We start from the raw sequence: 12,368 nt of genomic DNA, 5'->3' as shown, positions 1-12,368 counted from the left end.
AAGCCAGGGAGTATTCCGTAAAGCATGGTACAATGCCAGGAAATTCTCATAAAAATAAATAAAAATAAAATAAGTCTGTTTGTGGCTCCAAGGCATTTTAACAGACCAACAGCAAACCTGGAAGGAGATAAAATCCTTGCTCTGGATCTTTTAAATCAGCTGAAGACATTCCTTAGCTGCCGTATGGAAGATGGGCTGATTCATTCCTTGCTAAGCAGACCTTCTTCCCAGGAAGTATCTCCTGCACTGAGATCTGTGCAGGTCCCAGACATTCCTCCAAATAATATGTGAAACAGTCACTGTGACTGAGATCCAGGGTGTGGATATGGGTACTAATGGCAGCGTAGCCATCTGATTACAGTCAGTGTGGTTTTGGCTCCTGCTGTGATCAGTTTAGTTATGGCACTAAATGTTCCAGAGCTCGGGGTATTTTTAGAAGAAGAAGAAAAAAACCCAAAAGAAAACCTAAAAAGGGGTCAAAGAAGAAGAGCTGAGGGTTTTTTTGCTGGGCATGGCTTTGTCACTTACAAAGCCCTGTCAACCTGCAAAGCTAGAGACCTTTGCCTCGCCCACAGAGTACTTGCAAGGTTTTTGCACTGAACTGGTAACTTAGGAGGGGCAATTTACGTAGGAGAGTTGCTGCCATGCAGTCAGTGCACATATTAGGTACAAGAGAAATTCATCCAGTAGGTGGGACACCGGGCTGGAGCCAGCTTTACAGCATGAACCTGCAGTGCAACACCTTCATCATCACGAGATTTGTGGGCAATGGGTATGTAACAGGCAGCTCCTCAGAAATCCTTGCTCAGGTGGTTATTTGCCCTCTTGTCGCCTCTTCCTACCCCACTCAATCTATTACAGCCAGATCTCTAGGGCTGTTCAGCAAGCACACTCAGTTCCTTACCAGACATGTACTGGCTGATGTTTCTGAAGGTTACGCTGCAGCTATTTTTCATGCAAACAGCCTGGAAATGCCTACCCAGATTTCAAGTCCCCAGCCCAAAAGCAGGAAGAGCTGCATAGCCAAACACAAATTTTCAGAAAATGTGAATTGGGTCCCTGAAATCAAACCGTTCTACAGGGTCTGGACAACTTTAAGAGCACAGTGCTCTGGCTTGACTGGTTATTCGTTAACATTACTTGCCCAGACACCAGGAAATATTGCAGTACTGCTCTCCTCTCCAGTGACACTTGCACTGTGGTCCTACAGCCCTATAACCTCTTGTCCCACTACCCAGCTGGTAGCTGTGCAGTCAACACAGCTCCCATTCCTGCAGTGACACTGCCAGCTGCCTGCTAATTACCAAATCATTCCAGCCTCTTTTCCTCTGCCTCCTACACTTGGCCTTGCATTTTGGTAGGGGTTCTATTTGTTTGTTTGGGCTGGGTTTTGTTTACTTCTCTTCCTCAAAGTTTCTCTTGCTATTCTCTTGCTTCTCCCGTGCCTCGCAGGCCTCCTGTGAAGGGCTCTCTGCTACTTGGGGTTCTCTTGCCTGTCACTGGCTACACAGGGCTCTCATGGAGCACCGAGTAACGGAACTGAGCTGAAATAAATAGCATTTCACCCGTGAGTTACACTTGAACCAAAGATCTCAGAAACAAAGGGAGTGGCTTATTTCATATACTCAAGTCTTGCCAATCCGTTATGTTTTTCTTAACAGAAAATTTTGACAGGATCCTTTAAAATGCCCCTGCGACTCGTGAGGCAGGGCGGGGCCGGCATGCCGCCGGCCACCTCACGCCCCTCGCTCCCGACACCTCTGCGGTATCCCAATCCCCTCCTTGTGTGGTAAAACCCCACAAGGCCCGGGGAGCGCAGCTGTTTGGGCTGCCTTTCGGGAGCCACCAGCACGCCATTAACCGATTCTGGCATCCCCGGCGGCGCTGCAGGCCGGGGTCAGCCGCTCTCCGCGCAAGGGGAAACCTCCCGGCCCCCACGCAGCTGGCGGAAGGGCGGCTCACGCCCAGCCGTTAAACTCCTTCACTTCCTCGGCGCCGGGCGCAAGCCTCGGCCAGCCCCGTGAGCTGTTCGGGTGATGCTTTGCGCTCAGCACCCCGCTGCCTGCGGGCCGGGCGCGCCCTCCCTTGACTCCCAGGGGCTCAGCTCCTGCCTGGCAGGGAAAGCGGCGCGAGAGAGCGCCGGGCGAACCGCCGGGCCCGCCCCCCGACACCGCCGCGGCCGCCCCGCGGCCCGCCCCGCTCCCGCGTTGCCCCGGAGACGGTTGCCGCGGCGCGGGCGGCCGCTACAGCGGAGTGAGGCCGGTACCTGCACCGAGCTGTCCGGCTGCTGCGGCCCCGACTCGCCGCGCCCCGCCCGGACCCCGCTATGCTGTCTACCCGCGACCTGGAGGTGGCGGTGGGACCCGCCGTCCTCTACAGCTACAGCAGCCGGCCCCGCACCCTGTCCGCCCGCCCCAGGTACCGCCAAGCCGTGAGTGCCGGTGTCTGGTCCAGCCCCGCGGCCTGCGCGCCCCGAACGGGCACCGCTCCCGCTGCCCCTCCCGTCCTTCCCTCCTTCTCCCTCGCCCCAGCTCCCTCGCTGCCCTTTCCGGGAAAGGGGGAACTCGCCCCTCTGGGCTTTCAGAGTCCTTCGGCTCGCTGCGGGCTGGAGGTCTGTAACCACGGCTGCCTGCGCTTGACGTTGCAGAGAGAAGGAACCCGTTCGTTATGCCAACCTCATGTATGAGCCGAGAGTGGTGCGCGGCAACACTTACGCCCTTCAACTCATTCCCGTGGTACGTTTGTTTCCTGGGGATTGCGCTACAGCTGTGTGGAAAAGTTGCAAAGAAGAGGGGAAAGCTGTTCCTCTTTAGTAATCCTACGCTCAGTTTGACTCCCCAGTTAAGCAGCATGGAACTGCTTTCAGTTTGCCTTTAAAGCCCTTCATCTCACATCAACTTCTGTAGCTCTGATTTTTTGTCCCCATTAACTACCTGATATCCCCCCTCCCTGTTTCTTTAGTGTAATGAACCTGGGCACGGACCATCACTGCATAATGTGTTACCATGTGCAAGGTGTCAGCAGTGAGAGCAGCACCTCTTGGGAAATTAAGCTAAGGTAGACTTTGGCTTATCCTATGGAAGCAGAGCTGAAGGGTCCAACTCTGTGCAAAAGCTGCCTGTACAGAGGCAAAAGTTTTTTAGTTATCCTGATGCAGTGGTAAATGTTTTAGTGATACTTTATTGTCAAAAAATATTTCTACAGATAATTTGATCATACAATAATTTAAAACAGTCTGTGTTTTTAAAACCTACTTTGTGGAAACTTTGGCCAGAAGATCAAAAGTGGTGATTCTCCCCCTCTACTCTGCTCTGGTGAGACCCTACCCACAATACTGTGTCCAGCTTTGGAGCCCTCAGCACAAGAAGGTCATGGATCTCTTAGAGCGGGTCTAGTGGAGGGCCATGAGGCTGATCAGAGGGGCTGTAGCACCTCACTTATTAAAGACAGGCTGAGAAAGTTGGGCTTGTTCAGCCTGGAGAAGGCTCAGGGTAGACCTTATTTCAGGTTTCCAGTACCTGAAGGAGACCTACAAGAAAGCTGAGAATCAACTGTTTGCAAGGACCTGTAGTGATAGGACAAGGGGCAATGGTTTCTTCACTATGAGGGTGGTGAAACACTGGAACAGGTTGCCCAGAGAGGTGGTGGAGGCCCCATCCCTGGAGGCATTCATGAAGCTCTGAGCAACCTGATCTAGTTACAAGGTGTCCTGGCTCACTGCAGGGGGGGGTTGGACTACATGACCTTTAAAGGTCCCTTCCGATGTAACACAGTCTATAAGTCTTTTCTATGATTCCATGAAATAACCCTGTGGTGTTCAGTAGCAGTTTCTTAGAATGAATTTCACGTGTTTTGTTTAGGAAGTTCAAAACTGATGTTCATTTCAATCCATTAACAGAATACTGAATTTAAAAGTTACCATGGGTCTCTTCTGCTTCATCAGCAATAAAGAACCTATAATTTTTATCTAGCAAACAAGTCCACTGATAATGTAAGTGACTTTAAGTCCACTTGGCCTTTTTAAAGCTTTATCTAGAAACTCTCACTTGTCAGGAAGAGCAAGCCATTTTAATAAACTTTATCTCACACAGCAAAGTTCTGTATACAATATCCACTTCCAAATAACAACTAATTGCTCTTAGTGTGAGCTGCCATTAGTATGTGCCTGTGGGCAGCTAGCATACCTTATTAGTTTCATGCTCTACAGTCTTTAAGGTAACTGAAAAGTGTTACCTGAAATACTAGATTTGTTGCATTAAAATCAAAACACAACCTTTGTTTTTCTGCTGAGAGAAATTAGTGTCATTTTCAAGTACAAAGTATATCCTGTTTCGGGGTGGTTTCTTTCTTCTTCTTCACCCCTGCTCAGAGTACTCAACCCAATCTCCTTGAGATTCAAAGGCAGAGGGAAGCATGGAAAAGAGCACTGGCTAGAAAGCATGCAGAAGAACAGATGCAACAAAGAACACCTGAGCCTGTGGAAGGCAGAGAGCACGTTCATGTGCAGACAGGTAAAAAGCTGATTTTTTTTTTTTGTAATTCATCTGTAAACAAAAACTTGATGATCTATACTCACTTGCTGAATTGATGATGGCTGTATCTTCAGGTAGGATCACAAAGGGTTAAGGTTAGAATCAGAGAATTCTAGAATAAGAGGTTCTCTAACCCTTTCCATTATAACCCCTTATTTTTAGTTGTATTTAATAAGCTTGGCTAATCAGTGATATTTTACCAGAGGCTGTATTTTTCAGTTTTCAGTATACATTCTTGAACAGTAGTCAGGACTTCCTAATTTTCTTTCCTTATCAGTATCATCAGAGAAGTTTGTTATATGCTTAAAATTGGGGTTTTGTTAAAGTAATTTTGCTTAAGAGTTCAGGCATATGTAAGAATAAGACTCCTATTAAAAATTGGGGTGTGTGTGTCGTACCCCAATTTAGAATAGGAAACTGCCCTATTTGTGGGAAATCAATTTTATTTGTAGGAAAAACAAAATTTGGCAGTAGGGTAAATCATGAGGTGAACATAATGTACTGCTGTACCCTCTCAAAAACATTACAGGTTAGACTGACTTACAAACTGGGAAACAAGCTGTGTTACATGCTAATCAGGCATGGTCCTTGGTTTCTGAACGTTCCTTCTGTCCCAGCCTGGCTGAACCTCCTACAACACCTCCAATGCACACAGTGGCTTTTCCCCATTCAAATACCGTTGGACACAGGAGTAGGCTATCTAACGTGGCAGTTTTGGTCTTGCATCCTTCCCACTGACTACTACAGACAATTTTAAGTACTCCACAGAACTTATTTTTTGAGCCAGGCTGTTTATCTCTGCAGAAGGAGGTAGCCAGGTAGAATTTGAATCAAGCACATGATGGTATAGGTGTGTGTTTACCCCAAGGTCACTTCCAGTGGGGCCAGAAGTGGAATACAGTATTTTAAGCCCAGCAGATAGTGTTCTGTTTTGCCACGTGCAGTGGAGAAAAATGTATGTTTTCAATATGACATGTTAGTAGGTAGGCAGTCATGCCTTTTTGGTTGTCTTATTCCATTGACTCTACCAAGTATTGTTTGCTCTGCAAGGTGGCCTGAAATGGTCTACGCTCTGACTTTTGAAATCTGCTAAGTGAAATGCCCTTTTAGGAATTGCTTCCAAGAAGCACACCTGAATTACAGAGAATGTAGCATGAAATACCATATGGAAACCATATGGGAGACATTTTATTGCACTCTGGATAGAATTCACCCTGGAGAGTGAATAGTTGGGAGTTAAAAGAATCCAACTTTCAGCATTCATTGTGGTTTTGTTTCTAGAACTGTATTTGGAAGAGATCAGTGACCGGATAATAGAGGTTGATATGGAGTGTCAAACAGATGCATTTTTGGACAGACCACCCACTCCGTTCTTCATACCAGCCAAAACAGGAAAAGATGTGGCCACGCAGATAGAAGAAGGAGAGGTATGAAGCAAAGTCAGGTTCACCAGTGCTTTTGAAACATGTTCCCATTCAAAACACACCTATGATGCATAACTGAGGCAGAAACAGAAAGGAACTTATTCTCACAGAACATGAAAAGAAAAAAAACCTCTTCAATTTCTGCTTTGAGGTTAAGTGCAAAATTAAGGAACGTGCTTCTCCATGTGCACTGGTTCTGCTGCTTTCAGCTAAGAACTAGAGTGCTCTCATTCATAGAAGGTGTCCAGCCAAAGGACAAGGCGAGAACATGGAAATAGGGTCCAGGAGAGTGTTCTGCTTGTCTCTGACAGCTCCTGCAGTGGCTGTGGTAGGGTGTGTGGTGCCCACTCCTCACGTGGCCCCCAGATGCATTCATGTTTCTTGCCTTAGCTGACAGTGGTGCCCACCTGAACTTTTCAGCCCTGCTTTCAGCACAAGGGCTTTGTTCATCCTCCTGTTCTGCTTACCAATGTGTAAAGAGTGGTTGTGATCGAGGGTCAATTATCTCTCTGTCTCTAACTCCCATCCTCAGTTGTTTGACTTTGATATTGAAGTCAAGCCGATCGTGGAAGTGTTGGTTGGGAAAACAGTTGAGCAAGCTTTGCTGGAAGTCATGGAGGAAGAAGAGCTGGCCCAACTGTGGGCACGTCAGCGTGCCTTTGCAGAGCTGCGTAATGCAGAGCATGCTGAAGTACAGCGCCTGGAAGAGCAGGACAGGCGTTACAGAGAGGAGAAGGTAGGACTTACTAAGACCAAAACAGGCCTGTCTGAATGCCCATAAGGGGAGAAAAAACCATTTCCAGTACTGAAAGGTGATCTGTGAAATACGCTGCTCGTGCCCCAAAAGCACAAGTTTGATATTGTGAAAGCATTTTGATGCCATACAGCTGCATTCTGCCATTTGCTCTCATGCACCAGCACCATACTGTTGTTTTTATTTGGAGCAGTTGTGCTTGAGTGACCTGGTGTACTCGGATGTCTGATCAAGAAGCCAAACCCAACAGCATTTTCCTCTACCTGGTGCAGCTGTTACTTAAGCCTTTTCATTAAAAAAACTGCTACATGAATAGAGTGCTTGAAAGTAAGAGAGACACCTTCTAGTTTTTCACTCCCAATGTATGCACTACTATGTGTGTACACATACCTCTCAAGATCTCCAAGTATTATTCTATGTGTACCATCTAATAAATAGGAATAACTTTAAAAGGCAAGTCTTAATTATTCACTTTTCTTCAGCCTTGCATAATCTTTTTCTTTTTTTAATGTTTTCCTGGGCCAATTTGAGTTTAAATCTTTTCTTATATCAAACAGGATATGTTATTGGAAAGATAAAAAGTTCAGAAAATCCTGACCCACGTCATCCGATTCCAAGGTCGATGATCAGCTTGATCTGCAATAATAAAGCAGAGCCATCATATCAGTGCATACTAAGGTGTCAGAGAAGGGTTTGATTTGGCCAGTTGCAAGGCCCTTATTTTACAGACTTGCACAGATCAGAAAAGGAGCATGTTTCCCTCTTGTGGATTTTAGTACTCCATAGACTGAGTACAAAATTGTTTTCAAGCACTCTTTAATGAGGAGCTCTTGCGGAAGTTAGAGGCCACGAGTACCAGGGAGAGACCCTAATTATCTCTACTTTTGATTATCTTGGCTATTTATGACTCTCACACTGTGATTGATCTTCAAAGTCTAGATCAAAGGAGTAACAGCTAAAGGCCAGAATGTTTTATATGCAATATTGCCTTGACAGGAACGTCGCCATCGCCAGCACATGCAAATGCTACAGAAACAGAAGGAGACCACAGAGAAAATTGCAGCTCGGGCATTTGCTCAGCATTACTTGGCCAGTCTTATTCCCTCTGTTTTCAACAATCTTCGTGAGAGTGGATATTTTTATGACCCTATAGAAAGAGGTTTGTTTTTATTATTCCTTTTAATAAGTGAACTGAGTAATATGAAGGTCAAAACAACTGTAAAACATAGCTTATTGTCCTGCTATTTAGAATAATGTCATAAGACTTTATTCCTTTACATTTATGGCTGAACAGATAGTTTCCAAACTCATATTTTAAACACAAATGTTATTGGTCATCTGTACAAGTAGCCAAGAAGAAGGAAGAGCTGACAGTGTGACAAAGAGAAGAATTGCTTTTGAACTGGAGAGAATGGGTGGTAGAACAAAGGGAGAGATTCAAGTTGAAGTAGATGTGTTTTAACGGACAGGCAAAGCAAGCTGTATGTCATTCCGAATCTGTTTTTAATGGTTGTCAGAGCAAGGGAGAAATCAGTCAATTGGAATTAGGCCCTGAAAATAATTCTGGAACTGCCTATCTGTGACTGCCAAGCTTTTAGGATCAGCAGCATTTCATATGGGCTAGTTTGTTGCACCCCACTTCCCCAGGCCCCACAGAGGTGCACAGACAGCGGTGACACTCAGTCCAGAATGAGTCACAGGCCAAAGGCAGACCCAGAGGGTGTTTTGCAAACAGGGTGGGCTTGGTGACCGTGGTGTACAGAGAGCACGATTTGAGAAGTACGTGGGTAAGCGAGAGCTCTTTAGTCACACGGAATAAATGCTTTCAGCAGACCAGGAGCCAGACATCTTTGGAAAGCAAGACAGGAAATGTTATTCTCCTGACATGTTCAGGATAGTTATTTTCATCTCACTAGAACGTTACTGTGTACCTCATCTGTGCTAGCCCATCACGGGCGTCAGGCCCCTTTGAAAAACCACTCTAGTTGAGAGGAGACTGGTCTGGGTCCGTAACAATGTGGAGCCCCAGGAAGAGAGGCAGGAGATAAGAAACCGAACGGCACCTTAGAGATTTCATCTGGCTCTTGCGAAGCAAGGGTGTTCATCCCTTAATGCTTTTACCAAATGAAAACCAGACTCAGCATCCTGTCACTCATCCTTAATAAAAAGACCATTTTTTCTTTCTTTCTTACTGCTAAATTCCTACAGATATTGAGACAGAGTTCCTGCCATGGCTGATGAGAGAAGTGGAAGAAACACTGGAGAGGAAGGTTCTGGGGAGGATGGTGGTTGACTGTAAGTTATCAAATCCTGGAATGTAATCTGGGCTGCTTGATGTTTTCCATTATTTTTTTTCCCAATCAGAACAAATATCAGATTTAAAGGATGACTCTGGGTTATGATGGGAGATGTCATTTTAGCAAGAACTCCAAGTACCTGTGGCTTTTTGTGGTTTTTATTGTATTAAAACATTTTTACTGTTGGAAAAATACTACTACATACGTGTAGGTAATTGATTTTCAGCTAAAATAATCAAAGTGGCAGTCATGCTGCACTGTCCTCTCTCTGCTGGCTTTATACCATTTAAGATGTGTCGATGCTGGGAGATGCAATACATTTGACAGGAACAGAATGGTTAAAGAACACCAATTATTTTCTCTGCTAGAGAACTTTTATTTCTCATGTGTTACACAGCCCTCATTGCTGTTCTCTGTAGTGTACCCAGTTGTGCCAGTGGCAACAGAGAAGCCCATCCTGCCTACAGCCACACATATAACACAAAAGCCTCTTAACTCATTTGGGTAAGCTCCTTGACTTATGGCATAATACATTTATCCTACATGAAAGGAGAAGAGAAAGATAATCATAGTCCATGGTTGACTGAAAAGCCAGGTGAGCAACGCTTTTCTTCCAAACAAGGGCTTACCTGCTCAGCAGTCAATAATAATGCCCCTGCTTTTGAAATATGTGAGCATATCAGTTGTTCTTTGAGCTAATTCAAGCTAAGTATTCAGGGGTTTTTATTAGTCAGTCTTCAGAGGCTGTAGTTGAAATACCTGAAGAATCTAAACTCTGTCTTGTGTAGAAAAAAACAAAATTAAGATGAATGCCTGTCCACCATGGTGGTCCCAGATCAAACCACTTTTAATATTTGCGTTACATCTTTGATTCCTGTGTTTTTCCTCCTGCTGTGATTTTTTTTTTTTTGCTTTGAATTTACAATTGTGTTTGACTCCTTTGGGTTTATTTTCAGTTTAACTGGGATCCTTTGTTAAGGTAGAATTTGGATAATTACAGCTGGTCTGTAAGGTATTTTATCCTATGGTATATGTGCCAGTACATACACTCAAGGATCACTTTTTCAGGAGGGAGAGAATTTTCTTTTGGGAAACAAGTATTATATGTGACTAGTGAATAAACATCCCAAGGAGAATGTTGCTGCAGGATATACAGTCGAGAACATCTTTCATATTCCTGTTAAATCTGTAATTTTTAAACCAGGTATCATGGTCTTGCACCAGTCCTAAGAGCACCTGGAGCAGGCCAATAGGTAATATCAAGCAGCCCCTGTTTTGCTATTCACCCTCTGTATTTTCTGGCTGATACCCAATCACCCACTGTTGAGTGAACACCATCTCTGCAAAAGATACTGCAAATTGCATTCTCCAAGTTCAGCGGAGGCAGACACTGCTCAGCTAAGGTAGTTCATGGCTTCTTCGCCCCTTACACATAAGCATAGGAAAAGTTTCCCAGGTTCCATTTTTAGCCTATTTGAATGAAGATGCTACTTGAAGGCTTTGTTTTGTCACTGTCTAATAAAAGAGGTGTGAACTGCAAAGGAAGCACTCACAGTGTAAGAGAACTCTTGGAGATGACTGTTCCTTCTTCTGCTTGTTGAAGTCAACCCATGAATTAGCAATGAAGCTCTTAGTCCCTGCATATTATCCTATTTTTCTGTGTTAAACTTCTCTTCTTTCATTGTTGGCCTCTATTTTTCATGTTTAAATGATGTATATCATAGTGAGTTGTTTTGTTGTGTTCATTGGAAGTGGTATAATGTTTAGAAAAAAATACCAAGGTTAAGCAGCAAAAATAATAAAGAATAGGTGTTTTACAGCTGCTTTTCAGAAAGAGAAAAATCCTTTGATGACTCCCATAGTTCCAGTATTTCCCACAGCCAAAAACATCACACTGTGTACCACCTGTATAGTCCTTGTTTCTGGTGGGGTGACCTGCTCCAGAAGTGAGGAACAACTGTGAGGAAATGAACAAACCAATCCAGGTGAACCCTTCCAAACCACTGCTTTCAGTGTGAACAGTTAATTTGGCTGAAACTAGGTGACAGCAGCAGGGATGTTATTTCTTATTCAAATATTCTTTCATTTTTAGTGCTTCCAGTTTTTCCCAGTTTCAGAAGTTACGGGTCAGTAATGTATAAAATAATCCTAAATAATTTTTTTTTCTCCTCTAATTTTGTTAATGGTGGCTTTCTGTTTCAGCCTTGATTTGTATGGTGGTTGAAAAGCGCTTGGATGCATTTAGCCATGAACCTCTGCCTGACCAGACAGAGGAACCTGCTGAAGAGCCCAGGCCGGCAGACACAGCACCCCAGGTGATTGTTGAGACAGATGCTGCTGACCAACCAGTCGCAGAGAAAGAAGAGACTGACCAACCTGTTGCTGAGGGAGAGAAAGAAGAGACCGACCAACCTGTTGCTGAGGAACAGCCGTCACGTCACATCTCTTTCCAGGTAGAAGAAACAGATGAAGCAGGAACAGAGGATTTGGAAACCCAGTGACAAGCAGGCAAGTCATCAAGCAAATGCAGATGAATGGCTTAGCTGAAAGAAGAAAAGAATTCCTGCCTGTTTACAAGTCTTGTGCCCTAGCCATGCTGAAGGATGAACCTAAGCAACACTAGAGCATTAAAGCGTGTTTTCCCTGTGCTGACATTGCTGCTTTCAGGCTGTAAGAATTGAGAGGTTACTAATGAATGGCAGTGAAATTCTGTCCCCTTCTGCACAGTGTAATCCACCAGACCCTGTGGTGTTAACAGTTGAAAAGTAATGCTGTCCCCATGCTAGAAGCTCATGCAAAAGACATTGAGAGTGTCCTAGTAACCTTTGCAAGTGCTCTGGTAACATTCTCTGAACAGAATTTCATTCCTTTCCCTATTTTGAAATGTAGCTGCTATGGCACATAGATAAATTTCTTGTCACTCACGTTAGTCCCTCTTTTCCCGACAAACCATCCCAGTAGCTAACAGAGCAAAGGCTGTTGTTCCTGAAGCTCTTCAGATTTGAAGAGTCACCTGACACTGGGAATATCTGTAGTGCAAAATCCTCTTCAGCCTCCTGACTTCCAGAGCACTGGTGCAGGGTTGGAGCCTCACACTAAGTCCAGCCTCAGTTTTCTTTGTAATTGTCCTTTCCTGACAGTTCACTGGAAGTGGCACCAGACATGACTGACAAAATGTGCCCACACTGCCACACGTATCTGTTTACAGGCCAACTCCACAAGTGGGGTATTCCTTCTCATAAAAGTAGAGCTATACTTGCAACACCACTGTTTCTTTGCTAGCTGTGCCTGTGGAAAAAGTCACAGAATCACAGAATTGTAGGGGTTGGAAGGGACCTCGAGAGATCATCGGGTCCAACAC

At 44.8% G+C, this 12,368-nt stretch overlaps 1 protein-coding gene across 1 annotated transcript; it reads left to right on the top strand.

The window, feature by feature from the left end:
- Positions 1-2,326: 2,326 nt before the first annotated feature.
- RSPH3 (radial spoke head 3) lies at positions 2,327-11,508 on the top strand (the record flags this gene model as incomplete). Its single annotated transcript, XM_084261040.1, is given in 8 exon segments — positions 2,327-2,446; positions 2,649-2,735; positions 4,370-4,511; positions 5,814-5,959; positions 6,489-6,692; positions 7,707-7,869; positions 8,919-9,005; positions 11,210-11,508. Coding segments are annotated over 8 exon segments (1,248 nt in total).
- Between the last annotated feature and the right edge of the window lie 860 nt (positions 11,509-12,368).

Source organism: Gallinula chloropus (assembly GCF_964237585.1).
Source record: "Gallinula chloropus genome assembly, chromosome: 3".
In the NCBI taxonomy this organism is placed as follows: domain Eukaryota; kingdom Metazoa; phylum Chordata; class Aves; order Gruiformes; family Rallidae; genus Gallinula; species Gallinula chloropus.
This window is presented reverse-complemented; position numbering and strand designations above follow the sequence as displayed.